Raw genomic sequence first — 26,092 nt, 5'->3', positions numbered from 1 at the left:
AAGCCATTCCTTCCTCCAGTACAGTAGCTCTTGGTGGAGGATGGTATAGAATGAGGGCACAAGCTAGCCACCCCCAAGTGTCATAGGCTCAGGAGTTTAAGACAAAGCCCCCAACCACAGATTCTTCTTGGCTTGGAGATTCTAAGTGAAGAATCACCTGGAAGACCTCCAGATGGGGGGAGGGGCCCAGTGCAAAGCGCAGAGGCCCCAGGTTGGCAGGAACCATTGTTTCTGCTAGAACTGTCCACTCCCTCTGAAACATAAGAAAAGGCCTCTTCCTACATTTCCTCCTCACCATGTAAGGTCTTCTGTACATGACTTCTGTTTCACAATGCACAAGCAGATTGCTGCTTCACAGCTATGTTACTGCATCATAGATGCTTCCCTTATATCACATGAGGGGTGGGTATTTCTTTTTACAGAACAGAGGCTCATTTTCCCCAGCACACTCATTTGCACAGAGCAGGGTCCTCTGGCCTCCACAATGTCAGCTCCTGCCTCTGAACCCAGCCCCCCTCTCCACCTGCTGCTGGCTCTGCTATTGGGACTCACAGGTGAGCATTGCCTTGGGGGAGACTCCCCTTTCCCTGACTCCTCAATCTTTCCCTGCCCGTGGACATTGAAGGCCTCCAGGTAAGCACAGATATGCTACCTAGGTCTGCCAAAGAACGCCAAGGACTGGGTATCATCTGAGAGCATGACATCAGGGATCTGAGCATTTCCTCTATGAATCTATCACCTGCAGCTGGTTACCAGAGGTGTCCAAACAGTTGATGCTTCAATTGGTCACAATGACAATGTGTGTGTTCATTGATCTAATCCTCACAACGCCCTGCCTGGTAGCTCAGACTGTCCTGATTGCAGATGGGGAACCTGAGGCAGGGAGAGCAGCAGGCCCAATATCACTTACTTAAGTCAGAGTGGCCCAGCTGGGATTCATGTCCAGGCCACCCCGTTCCACAGATCATTCTGTTAACCATGTTATGCTCCTTCTTTCTCAGTGGAGGCTAATTGCAGAATCATCAGAAAACACAGAGAGACAAACAGAAAAAGAGCCATCACTTATCACACTCAGGGGTATCTAGAGTTCCAATTCTGCTCTGTGAACTCAGAAGTTTTTATTAATAATGTGCTGGATGTTTCCTATGTGTTAAATTTTTTACTGAAGTTTAACACGTTTTAAAATTTCATTTATTCTTCAAAATGAACTCTATAGTAGCATGCTAGGCCAAACATTATATATATGTGGGAATGCACTTGTATGTGTGTGTGTGTGTGTGTGTGTGTGTGTGTGTGTGTGCAGGTGTGTACATGTATAGGTGGGTGTGAAAAAGCTGCATACACAAACTTGCTCATGCACATGGAATTTTTTCTTTCCTTTTTAAATTTAAAATCAAAATATAACATAGTGTATTGTTAGTTGAAGAGGTACAGGTTAATGATTCATCAGTTGCATATAACACCTCGTCCTCATCACATCACGTGCCCTCCTTAATGCCTATGACCCCATCCTCCCCACCCCTCTCCAGCAACCCTCAGTTTGCTTCCTAGGGTTAAGAGTCTCTTGTGGTTTCTCTCTCTCCCTCTGATTTTGTCTTATTTTATTTTTTCCTCCCTTCCCTATGATCCTTTGTTGTTTCTTAAATTCCACATATGAGTTGGGTCATATGATAATTGTCTTTCTCTGATTGACTAATTCACTTAATATAATATCCTTTGTTCAACCCACATCATTGCAAATGGCAAGACTTCAGTTCTTTGATGGCTGAGTAATATTCCACTGTATATATACCCCATATCTTCCTTATCCATTCATCCGTCCATGGACATCTGGGCTCTTTCCATAGTTTGACTATTGTGGACATTGTGCTATGAACTTTGGGGGACAGGTGCCCCTTCAAATCACTATGTCTGTATCCTTTGGATAAATACCTAATAGTGTAATTGCTGGGTTGTAGGGTAGCTCTATTTTCAACTTCTTGAAGAACCTCCATACTGTTTCCCAGAGTGGCTGCACCAGCTTGCATTCTCACTAACAGTATAAGAGGGTTCCCCTTTCTCTGCATCCCTGCCAACACCTTTCATTTCTTGACTTGTTAATTTTAGCCATTCTGACTGCCATAAGGTGGTACATCATTGTGGTTTTGATTTGCACTTCCTTGATGTGGAGTACTGCTGAGCATTTTTTCATATGTCTGTTGGCCATTTGTTTGTCTTCTTTGGAGAAATGTCTGTTCATGTCTTCTGCCCATTTCTTGACTGGATTATTTGTTTTTTTGGCTGTTGAGTTTGGTAAGTTCTTTATAGATTTTGGATGCTACACCTTTATCTGATAAGGCATTTAAAAATATCTTCTCCCATTCTGTAAGCTGTCTTTGATTTTTATTAAGTGTTTCGTTTGCTGTGCATAAGCTTTTTATCTTGAGGAAGTCCCAGTAGTTCATTTTTGCTTTTGTTTCCCTTGTCTTTGGAGGTGTGTCTAGCAAGAAACTGCTGCAACCAAGGTCAAAGAGATTGCTGCCTGTATTCTCCTCTAGGATTTGGATGGATTCCTGCCCACATTAGGTCTTTCATCCATTTTGAGTTTTTTCTTCTGTATGTGTAAGAAAATGGTCTAGTTTAATTCTTCAGTATGTGGCTGTCCAATTTTCTAACACAATTTGCTGAAAAGAATTTTTTCCATTGGATATTCTTTTCTGTCAATAGTTAAAAGATTCAAATATCAAAGATTAGTTGACCATAGAGTTGAGGGTCCACTTGTGGGATCTCTCTTCAGTTCTATTCATGTATGTGTCTATTTTTCTGCCAGTACCATACTGTCTTACTGATCACAACTTTGTAATACAGCTTGAAGTTCAAAATTGTGATACCACCAGCTTTGGTTTTCCTTTTTTCAACATTCCTTTGGCTTTTCAGGGTCTTTTCTGATTCCATACAAATTTTAGCACTATTTGTTCCAGCTCTGTGAAAAATTCTGATGATATTTTGATAAGGATTGCATTGAATATGTAGATTGCTTTGGGTAGCAGATATTTTAACAATATTGGTTCTTCCCATCCATGAGCACAGGAAATTTTTCCAATTTTTTGTGTCTTCCTCAATTTCTTTTATAAGTGTTCTATAGTTTTCAGAGTACAGATCCTTTACCTCTTTGGTTAGGTTTATTCCTAGGTATCTTATAGCTTTTGTTGCAACTGTAAGTGGGATCAACTCCTGAATTTTTCTTTCTTCTGTCTCATTGTTATGTACAGAAATGCAACTGACTTGTGTGCCTTGATTTTATTTCCTGCTGCTTGCTGAATTCCTACATGAGTTCCAGCAGCTTTTGGGTGAAGTCTTTTGGGTTCTCCACATAGAGTATCATGGCATCTGCCAAGAGTGAAATTAGATTCTTCACCAATTTGGATGCCTCATATTTCTTTTTGTTGTCTGAATGCTGAGGCAGGACTTCCAATACTATGTGGGACATCAGTGGTGGAAGTGGACATCCCTGTGGTGTTCCTGTCCTTATGGGAAGAGTTCTCACTTTTTCCCCCATTTAAGATGATACAGGAGTGGGCTTTTCACGTATGGCTTTCACAAAATTGAGGTATGTCCCCTCAATCCCTACACTGCAGACAGTTTTAATCAGGAAAGGATACAGTATTTTGTCAAATGCTTTTTCTGCATCTATTGAGAGGATCATATGGTTCTTGTCCTTTCTTTTTCCAAAAAACTTCATTTATTTATTTGAGGAAGAGAGAAGAAGCAGAGGGAGTGGCAGAGAGAAAGGGAGAAGCAGGCTCCCCGCTGAGCAGGGAGCCTGACATAGTCTCAATTTCAGGACCCCAAGGTTATGACCTAAGCTTAAGACAGACACTTAACCAACTGAGCCACCCAGGTGCTCCAGTTCTTGTCCTTTCTTTTGTTAATATGGTGAGTCACATTGATTGACTTGCAGATGTTGAACCACCCTAGCAGCTCTGGAATAAATCCCACTTGGTCAGGATGAATAATCCTTTTAATGTACTGTTGGATCCTATTAGTATCTTGGTGAGAAGTTTGGCATCCCTGTTCATCAGGGATTACTGGTCTGTAATTCTCCTTTTTGGTTGGGGTCTTTGTCTGGTTTTGGAATCAAGGTAATGCTGGCCTCATAGAACGAGTTTGGAGGTTTTCCTTCCATTTCTATTTTTTTAAACGGTTTCAGGAGAATAGCTATTAAATCTTCTCTAAATATTTTGTAGAATTCTGCTGGGAGGACATCGGGTCTTGAACTCTTGATTGTTGGGAGATTTTTAATTACTGCTATAATTTCTTTCCTGGTTATGAGTCTGTTCAATTTTTCTATTTCTTCCTGTTTCAGTTTTGATAGTTTACATGTTTCTAGGAATGCGTCCATTTCTTCCAGATTGCCTGATTTGCTGGCATAAAATTGCTCATAATATATTCTTATAATTGTTTGTATCTCTTTAGTGTGGGCTGTGATCTCTCCCCTTTCATATGATTTTCGATATCTGGTTGCTTTCTCGTTTCTTTTTGGTAAGTTTGGCCAGGAGTTTATCAATCCTATGAATTCTTTCATAAAATCATGTCCTAGTTTCATTGATCTGTTCTACTGTTCTTTTGGTTTCTATTTCATTGAGTTCTGCTCTAATCTTTATTAATTCTCTTCTCCTGCTGGGCTTAGGTTTTCTTTGCTGTTCTTTTTCTGGCTCCTTTAGATGTAAGGTTGTGTTGTGTATTTGAGACTTTCTTTTTCATGATTTTGTTTATTTATTTTTAAGAGACACAGAGTGCGAGAGAGAGAGAGAGAGAGAGAGAGAGAGAGAATGAGGCAGAGACACAGGCAGAAGGAGAAGCAGGCTCCATGCAGGGAGCACGACGTGGGACTCGATCCCAGGTGTTCAGGATCAGGCTCCGGGCTGAAGGCAGCACTAAACTGCTGGGCCACCTGGGCTGCCCCTGTATTTGAGACTTCAATGTTTCTTCAGAAAGGTCTGTAATACTATATACACCCACTTAAGACCATCTTTGCTGCATCCCAATGATTCTGAACTCTTGTGTTTTCATTTTCATTTGTTTCCTTGAATAAAAAAAATTCTTCTGTAATTTCCTTGTTGACCCATTCATTCTTTAGTAGGAGACCCTTTAACCTCCATGTATTTGTGTTCCTTCCAAATTTTCTCTTGTGATTTAATTCAAATTTTAAAGCATTGTGGTCTGAAAATATGCATAGGATGATCCCAATCTTTTGGTACCAGTTGAGACGTGATTGTGACTCATTATGTGATGATTTCTGGAGAATGTTCCATGTGTACTCGAGAAAAATGTGTATTCTGTTGATTTAGGAGGAAATGCTCTGAATACATCTGTAAAGTCCACCTGGTCTGTCATTCAAAGCCCTTGTTTTCTTGTTGACCTTCTGCTTAGATGATTTGTCTACTGCAATGAGTGTGGTGTTAAAGTTCCCTAGTATTATTATATTATCATCGATGTGTTTCCTTAATTTTGTTATTAACTGGTTTATATAATTAGCTGCTCCCACATAGAGGCATAATATTTACAATCTTCTTGTTGGGCAGACCGTTTAATTGTCATATAGTGTCCTGCATCATCTCTTATTACACTCTTTGTTTTAAAATCTAGCTTCTCTGGTATAAGGATTGGCACCCTATCTTTCTATTGATGTGCATTAGCATGATAAATGGTCCTCCACCCTGTCAATTTCAATCTGGAGGTGTCCTTGGGTCTAAAATGAGTCTCTTGCAGACACAATATCAATGGGTCTTGCTTTTCATCCAATATGACACCCTGTGCCTTTTGATTGGGGTTTTTAGCCCATTTACATTCACAGTAATCATTGAAAGATAGGAATTGAATTCCATTGTATTACCTGTAAAGTCCCTGTTTTTATAGATTGTCTATGTTACTTTTGGGCTCTCTCTTTGCTCCAAGGCTCCTATTTAATAGTTCTTGCAGTACTGGTTTAGTGTTCACAAGTTCCTTTAGTTTCTGTTTGTCCTAGAATTTCTTTATCACTCCTTCTATTTTGATTGACAGCCTTGCTGGGTAAAGTATTCCTGGCTGCATATTTTTCTCATTGAGCATCTTGAATATATCATGCCTGTCTTTCTGTCCTGCCAGTTCTCTATGGACAGCTCTGCAGCTAGCCTTATGTTTCTACCCTTGTAGGCTCCAGACTTCTTGTTCTGAGCTGCTTTCAGGGTTTTCTCTTGGTCTCTGAGATTTGCAAGTTTCACTATTATATGTTGAGGTGTTGACATATTTTTATTGATTTAGAAAAGGAGTTCCCTGTGCCTCCTAGACTTGTATGCCTGTTTCCTTCTCCAGATTAGGTAAGTTCTCAACTATGATTTGTTCAATTAAATCTGCATCTCTCTCTCCATATCTGTCTCTGTTGTGTCTCTCTCCTCCACCGCTGCAGCCCTAGTATTCTAGTATTATTTTGCTTTATGCTATCACTGATCACCCTTTGTGATTCCATAGTTTTTCACTTTTTCACACTGCCTTTTTCTCTCTTTCACAGTTGCCTTTTGCCTTCTATATTACTAATTTTCTTTTGCTTCATTTATCCTAACACTTAGAGCCTCCATTTTTGACCACATCTCAGTAATAGCTTTTTTATTTCAGCCTAATTATATTTTAGTTCTTTTATCTCTCCAGTAAAAGATTCTCTAGCAGAGAACATTTCTTTTCTAGCCAAGCTTATATCTTTATACTCATTGTTCTGAATTCTAGTGCTGACATCCTACTTATATCCATGTTGCTTTAATCCCTAGCAGTCCGTACTGCCTCTCTATTGGAATGAACAAATCATCCAGAAAGAATAGAAGAAAGAGAGAGAAAATAAAAAAATAGCAACCACACCAGAAAAATACAAACAAAACAAATCGAAGGACTATAGAAACAAAAGAAAGAGAGAGAACACTCTGTGTTCACCCAGCCTGTTACCGAGTGTTTTTATCTCAGGACACAACACTGTTTGGAGTCTCTAAATTTTAGGAGCTGCCCTGACATGCACCCACGTGGTTCCTCCTGGAGAGGGAACGGGGTCTCCTGGGGTTTTCCAGTTTCCTGGGCCCCTGCTTAGAGAGTGGTCACCGACCATGCCACCATTCATGGTTTATGGCAACACCTAGCTGAAAAGCCCACTCTGAGCATGCTGATGCAACAGGCTTCCCCACTCCAATACCTGTGAACTCTGCTGCCTTCCCTGTTATTCCTGTGATCCTGGGGATCCTGACATCCCAGTCCCATCTGGGGTTCAGCCCCACTTGGCCACTTGAGCCTTTCAGACAGGAATGTCTCCCACTGTAACAGACTTATAAAAGTTCCAAATTTTTACTCCACTGCTATATCTCGTTCTGGTACCTGCCTTACAGATGCTTCCTCCCTCTGTGGTTTATCTTCTGATATATCGCCCTGTACTCACAACTCTGCACCTCATACCTTGCAAAAGCGGTCACTATTCTATTTGTAGAATTGCAGCAATTCAGTTCTGATATCTCCAGTTGATTTCACATGTGTTCAGATTGATTTGATAACTATGTAGATGAATTCCAGGAACCAACAAAATTAGGGTCCCCTCTCCTTCTGTCATCCTACTTCTGTAGAGGTCCACACATGGGATTTTTGGAAAACATTTTGCTTTTGCTTTTTCATAACATGTCCAGTCTCCATAAAATGAACACTGAACAGATATTTGGATCCTTGTCTCTCAGCTACTCACTCTCTTTTGAATTCTCTAAACCTATTGCTCACCCTCCACTAAGTTCTTAAGTAAAGCAAGTTTCTCTCTTGACAAAATGACTAGAACTTTGTGCATTACTACTCTGGATATCCCCTTCATGTAGGATCTGGGTGGGAAGAGGGGAAAGAAGGATAAAACATTGTGGAGATTACTGCCTGTATGATCTGCATCTCTAATTAAATCTTATCTTCATCCCAATCCCAATTATCTGATGTTGGGTGATGCCTCCATGTCAGGAAATCTCATGAGGAATAAGTGTCCAATTTCTTGAATACTCACCATGTACCACACACAGCTAGAAATACCTACATCTCTTATGTCATGTTATTTTAGTATCCAAGCTAGACATTCTTGTCACTTCTACCTTAAAGATAAGAAGAGGAGGCAGGAAAAGGTCCAAATCCCTCAATGGTACATGGGAGGGGTATGAGTGATTTTAGGAAATCTGATGCTAAATCTCATGGGCCTAGGCATTGATCTTCTCAAACCCTACAGCCCCACTGCCATCCCATGAGATTCCTGTAGATCTGCCAAACAGTGTAGGAAGGGTGGAGTGTGGAGAAAAGCATTTGTGGTTTGCTTCTCTCAGACTCTTCTGTTTCTGGGTATATGCAAATAGTTGTTTCTCCCAAGCCATACATGTGGGAAACTCAGATTCTGATGTAACTCCCTGAGAAATTCTCCAGTGACGATAGACCCAGGGTCTCAGAACATGGTCACATTGCACTATTCACACATTGCACAAATGTTTAGTATACGCATACTAAGCAACAAGGAGTATTACATGAACATAGGGCACACTGGTGAATAGAAGAGACAAAGTAGTAGCACTCATGGAATGTATGTCATAATGGAGGAAAGGACAGGAAACAATAGACATAACAAATCGGAAATAACGTTGCATTCAGCAACTTTTAAGTGTTAAGGGAAAAAAACATGACAGACATCTGGATAAGACAATGAGAGAATCTTCATGGTGGGATGTATTTACACAGGTGCCTGAGGGGCCATCGTGAGAAGGGAGATATGAGCATCGATTATAAGAAGGTGAGCCATGATTTTCTGGGGAAGAGCCTTGCTGAACAGTATGGGAACAGCATGAGAGTAGAATCCTCTGGCTCTGTTCAGGACTTGGGCATTGACTCTGACCGAAATGGTTGCCATTACAAGGTTTGGAAGAATAAGTGACAAGATCCCATATGAGTTCTAAATTATTCTAGCATTTGGTTGAGAATTGACCACCTTGGGGCATAGACAGAAGCAACTAGAGCATTCAAGAGCTCATTGTGTTCATGCAAACGAGGAAAAGTCTTGAGCAAGCTAGCAGCCAAGAGAAAGGGGAAAGAGGTCAGATAGTAGGTCCATGCAGAAGGAGAGGTCAGGATTTCCTGATATGTCGGATTTGGGGTGGGAAAGAAAGGTCCAAGGCCTTGGAACTTGAGTGTCTGGGAAATGTGCAAGAATGTGGAGGCAATTGAGGAGTTCAGTTTGGGAAATATTAACTGTGATAGGTTGATTTCTATCTAAGGAAAATGTCAAGAGGCTGGTTGGGCACACAAATCTGGAGTCAGGAGCAAGGCCTGGGCTAGAGGTAGAAATGTGAACTTTATAGATACAAAATGACAGATTTTCACCTTTCACTGGGTCCTCTTGACCCTCGCAATCTTCTTTCCTTTGTCCTCCAATATTCTCTCCATTTTACCATCCAACACACATTCCTATTTCTTCCCCTTTTTATCTTAGCAGTTCAGTTTCCTAATCCCAATCTTCTTCTCTAGACTTAGAGAAACCACACCACCTGATGTTCTTGCCACGCCTGCAACCTGCCTGTAACAGCATGTGCCCTCCTGAGGACACATGTTTGCTTGCAAACTGCTAAGTGCATGGGTTTTACCAGTTCGCACTCTGCAAGGGTGAATGACAATGTTCTCGCTGAGGAGTAACTAAGAAATAGAAAAGAACCCTGGGTGTATGTGTGGTGCCACAGCGCACAGCAGCTGCTCCTCTGATGTATGTCTCTGCCTGGTTTTTAGGACACTTCAAGGAAGAAGGAGTGATTTTGTATTTCTTGATGTCTCCAGAGACTGGCTGGTCACTGAGACGGGAAATCCACCTGCAAAGTCTTGCAGCTGCAATTAAAGGATACCTGAGGGTGACTCATGTCCCTTCAACACATAGTTCATTGTCCAGATACAGCCAGTCTCCCATAATTCTTTTCAGAACATGAGTTTGAAGCCTGCTGTTTCCCCTGCTTTGTGGCTCCCATGGTTCTACCTCCCCCTTGAAGCGCAGGTTTCTCAAATCTACCAGCCTTTGGAACAATATCTTTTCTCTTTTCCCACCAACCATTTATTTCCAATACAAAGTTTTACATGGGGTGATTATCTTCTGTGAGCATACAATTCTTACTGTGCTAAAAGACATGTAACATAAAATCTACTGTTTCAGCCATTCTTAAGGATTCAACTCAGTGGCTTAAGTGCATTCACAATACTGTGAAAGCAGCACCACTGTACATTTCAGGAACTCTTTCAACATCCCTAGCAGACACTCCCCATCCATTGGACAAGAATTCCTCATTCCTTCTTCGGCTACAACTATTGGTAAACTCTGTCCTACTTTTTTGTACGTATGAATTTGTCTTTTCTCAATATCATGTCACTGGAATCATATATCTGTCCTTTTGTTTATGGCTTATCACTTACAATAGTATTTTTTAGGTTTACCCATAGAGTATATCCGAATGTCATTGTTTATTAAGGCTGAGTGATATTCCATTGAATATATCTACATTAACATTTTGTTTATCCTTCATCACTTGATGGAAATGAATTTTTTCTACTAACCTTCAATTATTGAGAATAATGCTGGTGTGAACATTGATGTCCTGACTACATACTTATAATTTAGTGGATATTTACCTAAGAGTTGAATTGTTTGGTCATATGGTAAATTATATATTTTAAATTTGAAGAACACCATTGTTTCTACTGTGGCTGCACCATTTTATATTCCTACCAATGATGTATAAGAGTTTCAATTTCCCCACAACTTAGTCAACCTTTATTTTCTGATCTCTTATTGTATTGTATTCTTTTGTTTTTGATAAAAGCCAGCCATTCTAAGGAATGAAGAGATATCTCACTGTGGTTTTGATTTTCATTTTTCCAATGACTGGTGATGTTCAGCATCTTGTCAAATGGTGCTTTCTCACCATTTGAATACCTTCTTTGGAGAAATGTCTATTCTAGTCTTTGCTCCATTTTTTAACTGGGCATTTTGTTATTTGGTTGTTCAATTATAGGAGTTCTTTATAATGCTAGTTATTAGTCCATTGTGAGAAATATGCTTTGCACCATTGAGTTAACTTTCTCCTATTCTGTGAGTTGTTTTGTCACTTTTGATATTGTCCTCTGCTGTACAAAAGCTTTTAATTTTGGTAAAGTCCATTTCATATATTTTCTATTTTCTTACGTGTGCTTTTGGGGTCATGCCCTAGAAATCACTGTCCAATCCAATATCATGAGTTTTGCCTATAGTTTTTTCCTCAGATGTTTATGGTTTTAGCTATTACACTTAAGCCCCTTCAACCAATTTGAGTTCATTTTTCTATGTAGAGCAAGGTAAGCGTTTAACTTTATTCTTCACATTTAGATATCTTGTTTTTCTAGAACATTATGTTGAAAAGGCTGTTCCTTCCTCTATTGAATAGTCTTGGCACTCTTGTTGAAAATCATTGGACCTTATATGTGAGGGTTTGTTAGGGTCTCTATTATATTCCATTGTTGTATATCTGTATTCTATTCTCAGTATCACAGTAGCATGATGATTACAGCTTGTAATAGATTTTCAAATAAAGAAGTGTGAGTTCCCCGACTATGTTCTTTTCCAGGATTGTTTGGTGATTTGGCGTCCCTTGAGATGAATTTTAGAAGGGGGATTTTCTGTTGTGCCAAAAAAAAAAAAAATGTCATGGCGATTTTGATAGTGATAGTGTTTGAATCTCAAGATTGCTTTCGGTAATCCTGATGAAGTCTTCCAATCCACCAATGCAGGATGTTTTTCTATTTACTTATGGCTTCTTTCATTTCTTTCAGCAATGTTTTGCATTTTTAAGTGTTTTGTGTCCATGCAAAAATTTACTTCTAAGTATTTTGTATTTTTTGATGTTAGTATAAGTGGAATTGTTTGCTGAATTACCTTTTTGAGTTGCTCATCACTAGCATATAGAAGGCTCCTGGTTCGTGACTATTGATTTTGTATAACACAAATGAGCTGAATCAATTATTAAGTCTAACAGTTTATGTTCATGTGAGGAATCTTTAGGATTCTACTCATGAAATCAGGTCATGTACAAAAGACATAGTTTTACTTATTCCTCTACAGTTTAAGTGCTATTTACTTATTTTTCTTGCCTAATTACATTTCTGGAATCTCCAGTATTGTGTTGATACAAGTGGTGAAAGTAGGCATCTTTGCCATGTTCCTGGTCTTAGAGAAAACCTTTCAGACTTTCCCCATGAAGAACGATGTCAGCTATGGTTTGCATGTATTACTTTATCGTTTTATGTATGTTTCCATCTATTGCTAGTTTCCTTGTTTTTATCATGAAAAATCTTTAATTTTGTTGACTGATTTTTCTGCATCAAATGAGATATCATGTTCATATATTCTTAATTCTGAAATTTGGTCTATTACACTGTCTGATTTTCATGTGTGAATCATCCCTGTATTCCACAAGGAATTTCACTTGGTCATTGTGTATCATTCTTGTAATATGGTGTTGAGCTGGTGTTGCTGATTCTTTGTTGAGCATTGTTCCATCAATATTCAGACAAGATATTGGTGTGCAGTTTTCTTGTAGCTCCTTTGTTGGCTTTGCTATCAGCATAATGCTGCCCTAGGATGAGTCTCAGAAACTAGAAATGACTTAGGAGATTTTTTCCTCTTAAATTTTTTGGAATAGTTTGAAGAGGATTAGTGTTAGTTTTGTGTTTGTTTGGTTTTTAATTTTTGGAAAGCGTCTCTCATGAAGCTATATGGTCCTGGGCTTTTCTTTGTTGGGAGATTTTTGATTATCAATTCTGTCCCTTTACTAGTGATATCCTATTCAGAAGTTCTATGTGTTCATGATTCAGTCGTAGTAAGTTGAGGGTGTCTCGAAATTTGTCCATTTAATCTAGGGTATCTGGTTAATTGGTGTACAATGTTTGAGATATTCTTTTAGCATCCCCTTTATTTCTATACAATGGTTAGTAATATATTCCTCTTATTTCTGACTTTAGGTAGTGAAATCATTTCTCTTTTCTTTGTAGTCAATCTAGTTCAAATTTGTCAACTCTGTTGGTCATTCTGAAAAGATACTCGAGTTTGTTGATTTTCCCTCTTGTTTTTCTATGCACAGTTTTTAAATCTCTAGTCTTCTTTACTTCCTTCATTGTGCTGGCTTTGGGTTTATTTTTCACTTCTTTTTCTAATGTCTTACAATGATAGTTGTTAATAGATTTGTGATCTTGCCTCTCTCTAAATCTAAGCGTTACACCGATAAATTTTGGCTGGCACTGCTCAGACCATAGGTTTGGGCATGTTGTGTTTCCATTTTCTCTTTTTTCTTTTTTTTGCGTGTTTCTATTTACGTTTATCTCAAGATGTCCTCTAAATCCTCAGTGATTCCTACCTCACCCTTTTGCTTATTAAGAGTGTGTTGCTTCATTTCAATAGATTTGAGAATATTGATTTCCTCTTCTGTTACTGATTTCTAGTTTTATTTACAAAGAGCTTCTTCAGCTCCCTGCTTGAATAGTCCTTCTAGTGAGTTGCCTGCTCACTCAGCCTGTGTGATGACAGCCCATATGAAAGGTTTCCTATCTAACTGGTTTCTGTAATAGTCTGGGAGACATGTGGTCAACGTGGCCTTGCACAGAGGTCCGTATCCTAATACCCAGAACCTGTGAACAGTTTTCTCTAACACAGCCAAGGAGATTTTGCAGAAGTGGTTATGAACCTTGATGTGAGATTATTTTAGATGATCAAAATGGCTGCGAAATAGTCACAAGAGTCCTTGTAAGAAGGAGGCAGGAAAGCCAAAGTTAGAAAAGGAGAAGTGGGAATAGTGGCAAGAATTTGATGTGTTAAGAATATGGGAACTATGAGTAAAGGAATGTGGACAGCTTCTAGAATTTGGAAAAGCAAGGAGGGGATCTCCGGAAGAAAGGCATCATGACTGACCCTTGGTGTTAGCCCAACAACACTAATTTTGGATTCCTGATCCCAGAATTTTAAGATACTACATTTATACAGTTTTCAGGCACTAAATGTTTAATAATTTGTTACAACAGCATTTGGAAACTAACATAATGTGATATCAGTATGGGAAAAAAATCCCAGAGATTTAAAATGCTGTGTTATTCTCATTTAAACTACCTGTTCCTTGTGTATTGGAAGCTCTGCCATCACTGTCACTCAAGTATCCAGACAAAGGAAGGGACCTTGGCATGGGATTTCCATGTGAAAGAGGAAAGTTGGTCCACAGAGGTTCTTGAAGTTAAATGCACAGCCCAGGAAATACATGTTCCCTTCAGCTCACACACAGTGGTCTAATGAAGTCTCGTGGTCCTGCTGAATGCAAGGGATCAGAAAGAACAAACTTTCATGAGGCTGGAAAGTGGACACCCAGAGACTTTTGGTGAAGTAGAGTGCTGAGGCACTCAGACCTGGTGTGCCACACCACTGTGTCTCTCTGTGCCTTAGTTTCCTCATTTCGGATAGGGTCTCACCTTATAAGCTCATTTTGAGGGCTGCATGCATGTACATGCAACATGCTGAGTCACGTCCCACTCACGGTGTGCACTCGTCAATGAGCTGTTGTGGATCAACCTTTGAGGAAACATGCAGGATCACATAAGGATGGATAAATGACTTCTTTGTTTCCCCTCCAGGGGTGGCAGGTGAGACAGAGCTGCAGGTGATCCAGCCTGAGAAGTCAGTGTCTGTCGTAGCTGGAGAGACAGCCACTCTGCACTGCATCGTGACCTCCATGATCCCTGTTGGGAAGGTTGAGTGGTTCAAGGGGACAGGGCCAGGTCGGGAGTTGATCTTCCATTTCAAAGGAGGCCACTTCCCCCGAGTAACAAATGTTTCAGACTCTACAAAGAGGAACAACATGGACTTTTCCATCCGCATCAGTAATATCACCCCAGCAGATGCGGGAACCTACTATTGTGTGAAGTTCCAGAAAGGAAACCCCGATGTGGAGTTGAAGTCTGGACCAGGCACCCTGGTCACCGTGAGTGGTGGGTATGGCATGACATCCTTCTTCCCCTGGTTATGACAAGTCAATAAGAATGCCCTCCATTGTCTAGGCAACAGCTAAGAATCAGGTGCAGTAGTGGGTGCCCCTGATTTCAGCCCCTTACACATATATAGGAAGTTCAGGTCTAGAGATGTTATGCTATTTGCTCAAAGTGCCCAGTGGGAAAATAGTGGGAAAATCTAGAATCCCAGGCTGAGGGCTCCACAGCTCTTACCTTTTCTAATCCTGACCAGCCCTCTGGTTCCAGGGATAAGGGAATGAAATTCTGAGTGACTTTCCCAGTCACGAGGTCTGACCTCAACCCTGGCTCCAGAGAGCTCTCCCCTCAATGTATTACTGTTCTCTTTACTCAGCACTTATTGAGCACCTGCTGTGGGCAGGCTCTGCTCTGGGTGCTGGGGAAGCGGCAGGGAACAAAACAGGCAAGAGCTTCTCTCTCATGAAGCCTAAGTTCCCTTCCCTTCCAGTTAGAATAAATGCCCCTTTTGCAGAGAAGTGGGTCAATGTCTTTCTTTCAGCTTCAGAAAAATCACAATGAGAAGAGGCACCGGCTCAATGTTTTCTTTGACAGCCCTCATTTGAAATGATGCCAGCGTTTGGGCATTTGTTGTGAGGGTGTAAAGAAAGCTTCATGCAATTCGAGTTCTAAATTACAAAATAGTGACTTAATCTCCCCACAGCCCCTGGACAGAGACAAGGATGGTAGCTTTATCCTGATGGTGCAAGTATTACAGAACTTCCAAGTGGCACATCCCCTGAGGATGACTGGGAGGCATCTTCTGGAGGGTGTTTTCGGTCCCTTGAGCAAGACTTCATATTCTAGACGCAGTTCTTGGGACCCCACGTCTTCCCTCTGTTGCTGAGGTGTCAGCAGGTCTTGGTACCCAGAAGGACCCTTCCCCATAATTGCTTGCAGTGTAGAACCTCAGAGGGAAAGGAGGATGGTGTCACTGTCGGGCTGGAGAAGGTGGGACACTTGCTCAGTTGTGGACAAGAAGCCTGGAGGCCACAGGAAGTCCCTAGGGACGCAGTAAGGGGTCGGAGTAACCTCTTTGTACCTGGATGAAAATAGTTTGGTTCCTTGGTGAGGTATAGACAGAGACTATCCAGGGGGGTTCTCTCACAAAGTTGTCTTCATTTTTACAGATAAGGAGATCATAGGGAAAAATTTCCAAAGCCAAGCTCTGCACAGGGGCCAGCAGCTCCATTTACTAGGGCTTGAGGGGAATATTCACAGGGGGATTCAACGTTATAATGAGGTTGACTTAATTGTAGGTCACTTTCTGATTCATCTGCTCCTTTCATCTGCATTTCTGTGTTAAATTCCAAACCACTGCATCATTGCCTCACTTGCCCCTCACTGCAACCCCAGGGAAAGAAATGCCTGCTGTCCCATTAAACAGATGGGGGAGCCGCGCTGTGCCATGTCCACACCTCTGGTCAGCCAGCCAGCCTGGTTCTGGCTTCCATGGGGTCCTGCTCCACCCCTGCTTCCCCTGTAAGGAAGCTGCACAGGCTCTCTGAGGTTTCCAGGGAGGCAGCGAGGAACCCTGGATACCAAGAGTGAGAGCCATCAGAAATGTCCTTCCTGTGCCCAGATTGCTGGGCTGGTAGTTCGAATGCCACTCTTGGGCCTCCTTCAGTGCTGGTGGAGTCAGGAATGTGGAGCCAAGGTACCTGGAGCTGTGTTCCTCCTCCAGTCCAGGGCACCCTTCGTGCCTGCATTCCTCTTCCATCTATCAGGGCCCTCCTATGCTTGGACGTCATGTGATTTCCAGAGGTCAGGCTTGCACTCAACCAGGAGAGCAGGGAGAGAGAACTCTACATAATCATGTCTGGTCTACCTGGGTTGGGTTTTTGTCTTTGGTCTTGCACTAGGCTCAGACTAAGGCTGTTACTTCTTATACTTCCAGTGGTCTGGAACTGACATGTTTCCTGTGTGCTAAGGTTCGAAATGGATATTGGGGTTGTCTGGCTTGGCCTTTTGGGCGCAAGTACGATATGCCTATGTGTCCCTGATGTACAAGGGTGCCACCTCCCCTGGGCAACCCAAGGCAGTGACCACTGCCATCATGGGACCAATTGGTGTGGTGTAAGGATGCATATCTTTTTGTTCATGTTTATGGTACTGAGGAATTTTACAATACTTCTAGCTTAAAAGAGCTCCCTTCTCTCAGCATAGCACGACCAGGTATGTTACTAGGGCTTGGGGTTGGTTGGCTGGTTCGGAGAGTGGGAGACAGGCTCTGAGTCCTCTGATCTTTCTAGTACTTTGTGAGGAACCCAAGTTTGCCTCCTCCATTGTTCTTTCTTCTCTTCATCCCTCAATTTGGAAACAGCACTTCTTTCTCCTTTTTTGCCTTTGCCCCCCACAAATTATGCATTTTAATCAAGCCTCTCCCTTTTATTCACATTTGTTGGCCTAAAATGTCCCTACCTCCCTGTATTAGGTTCCTATTACTGCTATAATAATTAGCAAGTGAATAGTGGCTTAAACACAAATTTATTTCGTCCATTTCTAGAGATGGGATGGCAGGGCTGTGTTCTTTCAGGGGACTCTGGGGGAGAGCGGGCGTCCTTGCTGTTCCAGCTTCTAGAGGCAGCCACACTCTTCGGCAGAGGGCCCCACACACTCTGACCTCTGCTGTGGTCGTCATGCATCTTGCTCCCATTCTCTTGCCTCCTTCAATCACTTATAAGGGTCTCTGTGATTAAGTTGGCTCGGCTCAGGTACTCCAAGATAAACCCACGCAAAACCCTAACTAATTACTACACAGTCTTTCTTGCCATTTAAGGTACCAATTGTTCCCACTCTAGGGGTTCTGGGCTAGCCCTCTTATGTCAAGCATACTTGGAAACCCCCTCTGTGTCCTGATCTGCAGGACACATTTCCAATATTTTTCTACTTTTAGCTGTATTGTATATGGGAGTGGCATTTCTAAATACCTCTCAGGCTCCTTGGCTAGCTACCCTTGTCTGCTGCACTTGCCCTTTCCTGAGCAAGTGAGCGTGAGAGGGCAACATGTAAAGAGTAGTGCATTTGGATTTGGTGGCTTTTCCCTTTTTTCTCCCAGAGATTTTGCAGTTTGGGCATTGCTCTCCAAGGACTACTGAGAGCCAATTTTCCATAGTATTTAGTGTCCTTTTGTTGTGTTTTCTTTGGGTTCAGAGTCTGTTTGGAGATGAGTAGCCAAGCTGCTACTTTGTCCTCAGCAGACACAAGTGTCCTGAGGGCTTTGAATGCCTTGGCCCCGAAGTCCTTATCCCACATCTCCGTATCAATCTCCCATATTTCCCGCAACACGTTCCCTGCTCTGGCACAGCAGGTGCCCTGTAGCTGTAGACTTCAATCCTCTTTGTAGCACTCTTTGATGCTCTTAGGATTACGTTGAACCCAATTATGTCCTCAGCTTTTCTTCCCTTTGCCTGTAGGAAGTAAGAGCCTACAATGTTGCCCAGAAGTTCTGACTTTCCCAAGAACCTTTCATGTGTGATCAGTCGGACTTGACTTTCTATTGTTTTAATTTTTTCATCAGCTTTCTCTTTGCATTGTCCTTTTCCAAAGAGTTGATGCCCAGTAACATCCACCCAGTCCCATAGTTCTCATAATTACCAACTCATTTCCAGAATTCCTGGGCACTCCCCTCCTATGCTTACACCCTCCGGGGTCACCACAGTGAGGTTCCAGCAGTGACAATAGCAGAGCAAGCTGGTACCTACCTTACTCTACCTCCTACCAGGACTGGGGCCCTCTTGGCCAGCCAGTTGATAGAGATCCTGGTCCAAATGTGCACTTTAGAGCTGGCTTTCCAGACCCCTCCCAGACAAGATCCACATGTCTTGTGTCCTGGGAAGCAAACTCCAAGATGCTATGAGAAGGGGTAAAGCTCACTCTGAAATGCTGCCCAATCCATATGTGTGAGCGAGGGAAGGAGGCAGGACTGGCAAAGGGAGATGTTGAACACAATATAGCACAGCAAGACGGGGAGCTCAGAGAGAGCTGGCTATCTGGATGCTCTTTGTGAGTTGTTTTAACTGGAGTGAAGAGGCTAGTGTCCACTTAGCCTCCACTTCTTCAGTCCTCTACTTCAGGCTGCCTGCTAGAAGCAGGTGCAAAAGTGGGCAATGCAGCTCTTTCTACTGAGAGAACACTAGGTCGGGACCCAGTTGTGACCTACCATCCTCCAGCACCCCAAGGGCAAATATGGTGTGCTCTCAGCAGCTTCCTTTTTTCTATTTTTTAAAAAATTTTATTTATTTACTCATGAGACACACACACACACACACACACACAGAGGCAGAGACACAGGCAGAGGGAGAAGCGAACAAGCAAAAACCAGTCATTGCGAAAAGGCAAATATAAAGTTGTGCTTCCTGACCCAAGCTCTATGTCCACAGAAACATAGCAGCTGGTGTAGGTACAGGGGTCCAGGTGGGCTGGATGGTGTTTAAATGCCCTCCTATGCATTAGACTCCATTTCCTTCCCTCCCCAGGAGGTTTCAAGAGATCAGGCCACCTTGAGGCCTCCCTCAGCACATGAGAACCTGAGGTCATCAAGCCCCACACATGGAGCAAAGCAGGGCAGCCTTCACCTTGTTCATATGACACTTGCCCTCACTCTACTCAAGGCTGGGCTGACATTTGTTCTTATTACCCTGGTATTGAACTTGTCCTGGCCCAGGGACAAGGTCTCAGAGTTATCCCATGAGACACCAATGAGGGAATGCCTGGGATTTCTCACTTTTCGGTGACCCTCCTTCAACTATGAGCTTATTCCCTCTTCAGAAAGAGGATATATGACCTGACTAGGTTATATAAGGACTAGGACTAGTCCTTATATAAGGACTAGGTTAGTAAACCACACTTATAGGTTACTGAGCCCCATTCTCTCCACTCCTTCCCTCAAGAAGGACACCTGTGTAGCCTGAGAAAGGTGAGCAAGATAAGGAACCTCTTACTCTGAATTCTGCCTCAACTTGAGTGCAAGGGCGATTCACGACTATCCGAGTGTTGATGGGGCCCAGTTGACCCAGATGGAATAATTGGAGGCCCCACAGAATGGACTCCAAGGTGCCCCTTCTTCTGCTTTTTCAAGATCTTATTAATTTACTCATGAGAGACACACAGAGAGGCAGAGACATAGGCAGAGGGAGAAGCAGGCTCCCTGCAGGGAAGCTGTTGCAAGACTCGATCCCAGGACCCTGGGATCATGCCCTGAGCCAAAGGCGGATGCTCAAACACTGAGCCACCCAGGTGCCCCACCCCCAGGGTGCTCCTTAATATGGTGCCTTATGTCCCTTCATTTCCAGACCCAGAGCTGTCTGCTCCACTGCTGACAGCCCTCCTCCTGAGCCCAAAGCTGCTGCTGCTCATCACTGTCTCTGCCATCTATGCCCACAGGAAGCAAGGACCTAACTGTAAGTTTGGGTCAGGGAAGGCAGTCAAGGTCAGTCCCAGTAGGATCCACGTCAGGAAGAGGGGCAGCCCACAGAGGCACAGAGGGTCAGCACCCATCTGGAGTAAAGAGCAGGTGACACACTTCCCTTGATGCCCTCAGAAATCTCAGGGACCCTCCAGGAGGTTCCCAATACCAGGGAGTGTGGGGGGAGGGTGTAGTTGGCGGTTGTGGTTCAAGGCCATCAAGAGTGTGCACAGAGTCCTAGAGGTTCTGGGAAGGGAGTGGGCAGAGGGCCTGAGTGAGGGGCAGCTGGTGCAAGGAATCCTTTGGAGACCATCCCTAGATTATCAAACATGGGGCTTCTAAGGATACAAGGAGTCTGCTTCTAGGAGATGCTTATAGGTGCCAGATAGTTGCTCTGAGGAGGGCTCCTGGCTGACCCTCTGTGGGACAGACTGGTTGGGATGGGGAAGGGGGGGGTCAGAACCTGGGGGAGAGCCTGAGGTGGCAGTGTCCTATATCAGGGGCTGCCTGACCTCCCACAACAGGTGCCCCAGGAGGAAAAGAGCACCAAGGACATAGCAGACACGTGGGGAACATTTCTGGAATGATGAGCAGATAATTAAATGTGGACATGGATCCCACACCTCCTTCCTCCTCCCCTGCCACACGCCACCATCAGTGTCTGCTGCCTCCTTCCTTCCCTGAGAGGCCCAGCCTAAGAGAAGGAACAACTAGACGCTTCCACAATTCTGCTCCATATGCATTGCTTCCCCCAGAGGCCAGCCTACCCACAGATCTTGCGGCTCCTTCTCACAGTCCTTCTGCCCTCAGCACTGGGTCTTCATCCCTGGGCCTGACCAGGATCCAGGGAACTTGCTCCGGGGACTTATGTAAGGACATATGTCTGGAATATGAGGAAGAGTTCACATCTACACATATCAGGCATCTCAACCATCTCCTGGGGACTGTGGCCATGAACTACACAGTCATGTCCATACTCTCAGGAGTTATTCCTGCCAAGCCCCAGATTTCCCAGCCTTGGTGAGGTTCCCCATTGCGTCGTGAATAGAAATGAATTCCATCCTGGTCTGATGAAGAGAAATGATTCTCCTTCTTCTGCCTCCATGTCCTACTCCTCAATCCCAGAGAGAAAATTCCCTCCTCCCAGTGATGGAAAGGTTAGCTCTTCTGTCACCTTCAACCTTCCCAACCCCACTGCTCACGTACACCAGCTGGCAGTCCAGGAGGCCGGAGCCATCCTTGATATCCTTTCATTATATACCACATTCAATTCTGCCTTTGGAATTCTAAGTCCCATAGCAGGATGGTAAATGATAAACAATCTACTCCCAGAAAGGAAAAGAAACCTGATTTGTAGTGCTCATGGACATCTGTGCTGTCAACACTCCGACGTGGCCAACGACAAGCTGCCAGCATTTTCACAATTAGCTCACAAAACTCTCAGGAGTGAGTGTAAGCCTCCTCCCACACACCAGTGAGCTCTACCCAGAGTCTGCACACTGTTCACTCCCAGGGCTGCTTGCTCCCTGATCCTGGCCACCAGCATCTGTTCCTGGACCATTGCTTCCTCTCTAGCAGGCCCCCTAGTTTCAGCCACAGTGATTCCATAAAAATGGAGTCAAAGTATATGTCTCCTCTGTTTCCTCCCCCTAAGGATCTACATGACCGTCTCTCCCTCTTTCAAGTTCTGCTGACATGTCACTTTATTTCAAGCCCCTTACATAAACCACCCTTATAAAATATCAATTCCTTCCTCTTGCTCTGTGTTCTGATAGGTCATAGCTGAATTGAATTGTTTCCCCAGAACTTATGGTCAGCGGACATGATAAATGGAGGCCAGTGCTCATTTTGTAGGAGATTGCGGGACAGAAGCAATCACTGTTTGGCTGAAACATGCAACGTTAACTCAGTAATTAACGGGCAAAATAATGATTCTTCTGTGACCTTCACAAATGTTTTTCAAAACATAGAAAAACTCTTTAGCTATCTATTGTGAAAGTTATAGGGAAATTAAAAAACAATAAAACTATCGTTTACTTGATATACATCATTTGAAACATTGGCAACACTGAAAAGGCTTGTGTTTTATTTTTTGTAAAGACCTATCAAGAGTAGTTTGCACAGTGCTTGCATTCTTCTGACCTCACACTTGACAATATAGAGTCAGCATCTGACTTATCTCACTCTGTTCTCAATTGGGATCAGCTTCCAACATTCCAACTCTTGCACTTTCTTTTTATTTTTTTAAATTGTTTTTTAACTCTTGCACTTTCAATGTTGTGAAATCTTTACAGTATTAATTTAATTATTTGCTGGTGTCACTTCCTTGGGACACTTTCACACATTGCCCCCTGCTTCAACCACCACTCTCCTGTTTCACGGGGTAAGTTTGCCTTCATTCTGTTCCTTAGGCTGCATATCCACACACTGGGGACCAGCATCCCTGTCACCATTCCCATGGTAGCTAGGCCTTCATGAGCTCCACTCACATTCAACGTGAACTTCACCTGCAGCCTCATCTCTTCTTCTTTCTCCATTGCACTCTCAGCTTTGTGCCAATTCCCTTTTGTCATTTTTTCCACCTTTATGCGATGTCGCTGTGGTTCATTGCTGAGAGAACAGAGGACAACACAACAGCCTGTGCTGCTGTGTGTGGTAAAATAAGTAACAGGGTCACAGAGATGAACCACTACAGTCTTTGAAAGATGTGATGCTTACTTATCGTGATGAGCATTTGCTAGTTACATAGGGATTTGTGGCCTGAGGAAGAACCAGCAGTAGAGTTTGTACTTCATGCCATTGCTCATGGTAAATTCCTTGTGGTCAATAAAAGTTGAAATGTGTGTTTGGGGACTAAGTGTTTTGTTTTGTTTTTTTAAGATTTTATGTATTTATTCATGAAAGACAGAAAGGAGAGAGAGAAGCAGAGATACAGGCAGAGGGAGAAGCAGGCTCCATGCAGGTACCCCGATGTAGAACTTCATCCGGGGACTCCCGGATCACGCCCTGGGCCAAAGGCAGGCACTAAACCACTGAGCCACCCATGGATTCCCGGGACTAATGTTCTTTAACTGACTTGTGCAACTGACATTCGTGCACTTCAGCACCATGCAGTATGAGAACTTCCTGTGTGTTTTTGTCTCTTCCTCAAATAGGATGTCAACTCTGACAGAGAAGGGACCATACCTGTGTCCTTGGTTCCCAGAACAATGACGGCCATATGTTAAGCCATCACATTTTTTTTAAATTTTTATTTATTTGTGATCGTCACAGAGAGCGAGAGAGAGAGAGAGAGGCAGAGACATAGGCAGAGGGAGAAGCAGGCTCCATGCAGCGGGAGCCCGATGTGGGATTCGATCCCGGGTCTCCAGGATCGCGCCCTGGGCCACAGGCAGGCGCCAAACCGCTGCGCCACCCAGGGATTCCAGGCCATCACATTTTTTAAAAACATATTGGTGAACACTTCATGGAAGACATCAGTGTCTACTAGATGTCAGATTATAAAATAATATTTCACTTCATTCAATCATCTGGTACATGTACCTAAAACCTTTTCATTAAATACTACTCCCTCTTCTTTGTGTTGAAAAATTCTACCAGAACATCATATCCCCCAGAAATAAGCAAGTGGATTTCCAAAAAAACACAACAATAGCCCACTGATTGGAGTACGTCAAATGAGTACAGGAACCTCCTGGAAGAGCTCCCGATGGCCAAAGTGCAACAGTTTGAGCAACAAATAAGTAAAGTAGTACATCCGGTTCTGCTATGGTCTGAATGTTTGAGTCCTCACAAAATTCAAGTGTTAGAATATTCAAGCCCACATGCTGTTGACAGAAGGTGGGGCCTCTGGATAGTAAGTAGGTCATGAGGATCCAGCCTCATGAGTGGTATTAGCCCTTTTAAAAGGGACCCCATGGGGTGCCTGGGTGGCTCAGAGGTTGAGCATCTGCCTTTGGCTCAGGTCCTGATCCCAGGTCCTGGGATAGAATCCCACATTGGAATCCTGATAAGGAGCATCTTCTCCTTCTGCCTGTGTCTCTGCCCCTTTCTGTCTGTGTCTGTCATGAGCAAATAAATAAAATATTTTAAAAATAAGTAATAAATAAATAAATAAATAAATAAATAAATAAATAAGACCCCAGCCCCTTCAGCCATGTGAGGACAAAATGAAAAACCTAGAGACCCTCTCCCAAGTAGGCTAACTCCCTGATCTCAGGTTCCAGCCTCCACAAGAGTGAGCAGGAACTTTCTTTTGTTATAAGCCACCTAGTCTGGGATATTTTGTTATAGCTTCCTCCAAGACCGATTACAGTCCCACATATAAAATAAATATCTTTAAGCCCAAATTGGTATAAATTAATAATTGAGTAAATAGATAAGTTGAAGAGAAGAAATAATGTCCTGTGCAGAAAAGTCCCAGATGATTTACGTAGATACTTTACCCTAAGGACAGGAAGCCTAACTGCCCACTCCTGAACGGTGGGCTGGTTGTGGTAACTCTTCTAAAAAGGATAGCATGGAAAAGTGGAAAAAGGAGTAACTACACAGAGGACGCTTGACAATTAGATTTCAGCCGCATGATCATGAGTTCACCAAAAGCCACGAGCCATGGCCACAGTGTGCACTCTGGATATAAGGTCATGAAAGCAGCACTTTTCCTCCGTGACCTTCCTCCCCAAACCCATCACCCCACTCTGCTTATGAGGAAAGCATCTGACAAATTGCAGAGAGACATTCCATGAGATACCTGAGCAGGACTGCTCAAACTGTCAGGCCATCACCAACAAGGAAAGGCAGATAAGCTGTCAGAGCTGAGAGCAATCGAAAGAAAAAAGACAAGAAAATGTCATGTGGTAACCTGCATGGAATTCTGAAAGACAAAAGGACATTGGGGTAAAAACTAAATAAATGTTTGCTGGGCTGAGTATCTGTGTCTCCCCAAAGTTCAAATGTTGAATTCTAAAATCCAGTGTGATGGGATTTGAAAGTGAGATCATTGATGGATGTTGAGGTCATGAGGATGGAGTCCTCACGAAGGGGATCATTGCCCTTATGAAAAGAGGCCAGGCAACCAGCTTGCCCCATCCACCAGGTGAGAATACAAGTAATCGGCAGTCTACGACCACAAAGAAGGTTCTGATCACAGCCCAACCATCCTGGCACCCTGATCTCAGACTTCCAGCCTCCAGGTCTGTGAGAAATAAGTTCCTGCTGTTTCAAGGCATCTGGTTTATGGTGCAATGTTATAGCAGCCCAAGCTAAGACAAAATCTGAATAAACTATGCCCTTTGGTTAATAGTAATGTACCAATTTTTGGTTCACTAATTATCACAGGTGCAACATATTTCCATTAGATGCTAATAGAGGGGAACTGTGTGCAGTTCTATATTGGAACTCTGTGTGATTGTCATAATTTTTGTGTAAATGTAAATGGTTCCAAATTAGGAACTATTAAAAAATGTCACCATCCTGTCCTCAGCTGGATCTCTGCCTCTTGCACCTCATTGGGGGACAACACAAGACAATGTGTGTTGGGGAGACTTCTGTGTTTTTATACCCAGGGTTTTTTGGTTTGTTTGTTTGTTTGTTTGTTTAAAGATT

The 26,092-nt window shown here is 42.9% G+C and overlaps 1 protein-coding gene across 1 annotated transcript; it reads left to right on the top strand.

The window, feature by feature from the left end:
• Window positions 1-424: 424 nt before the first annotated feature.
• Window positions 425-23,341, top strand: LOC140595377 (signal-regulatory protein beta-1-like). Its single transcript, XM_072736209.1, has 4 exons — window positions 425-554; window positions 14,692-15,045; window positions 20,376-20,483; window positions 21,013-23,341. The coding sequence occupies exons 1-4, from the start codon at window positions 485-487 to the stop codon at window positions 21,084-21,086; spliced, it is 606 nt and encodes a 201-aa protein (XP_072592310.1). The 5' UTR covers window positions 425-484; the 3' UTR covers window positions 21,087-23,341.
• Window positions 23,342-26,092: the final 2,751 nt, after the last annotated feature.

Source organism: Vulpes vulpes, chromosome 14 (genome assembly GCF_048418805.1).
Source record: "Vulpes vulpes isolate BD-2025 chromosome 14, VulVul3, whole genome shotgun sequence".
Taxonomy (NCBI): domain Eukaryota; kingdom Metazoa; phylum Chordata; class Mammalia; order Carnivora; family Canidae; genus Vulpes; species Vulpes vulpes.
The sequence above is the reverse complement of the archived record's forward strand: the minus strand, read 5'-3'. Positions and strand labels throughout refer to the sequence as shown.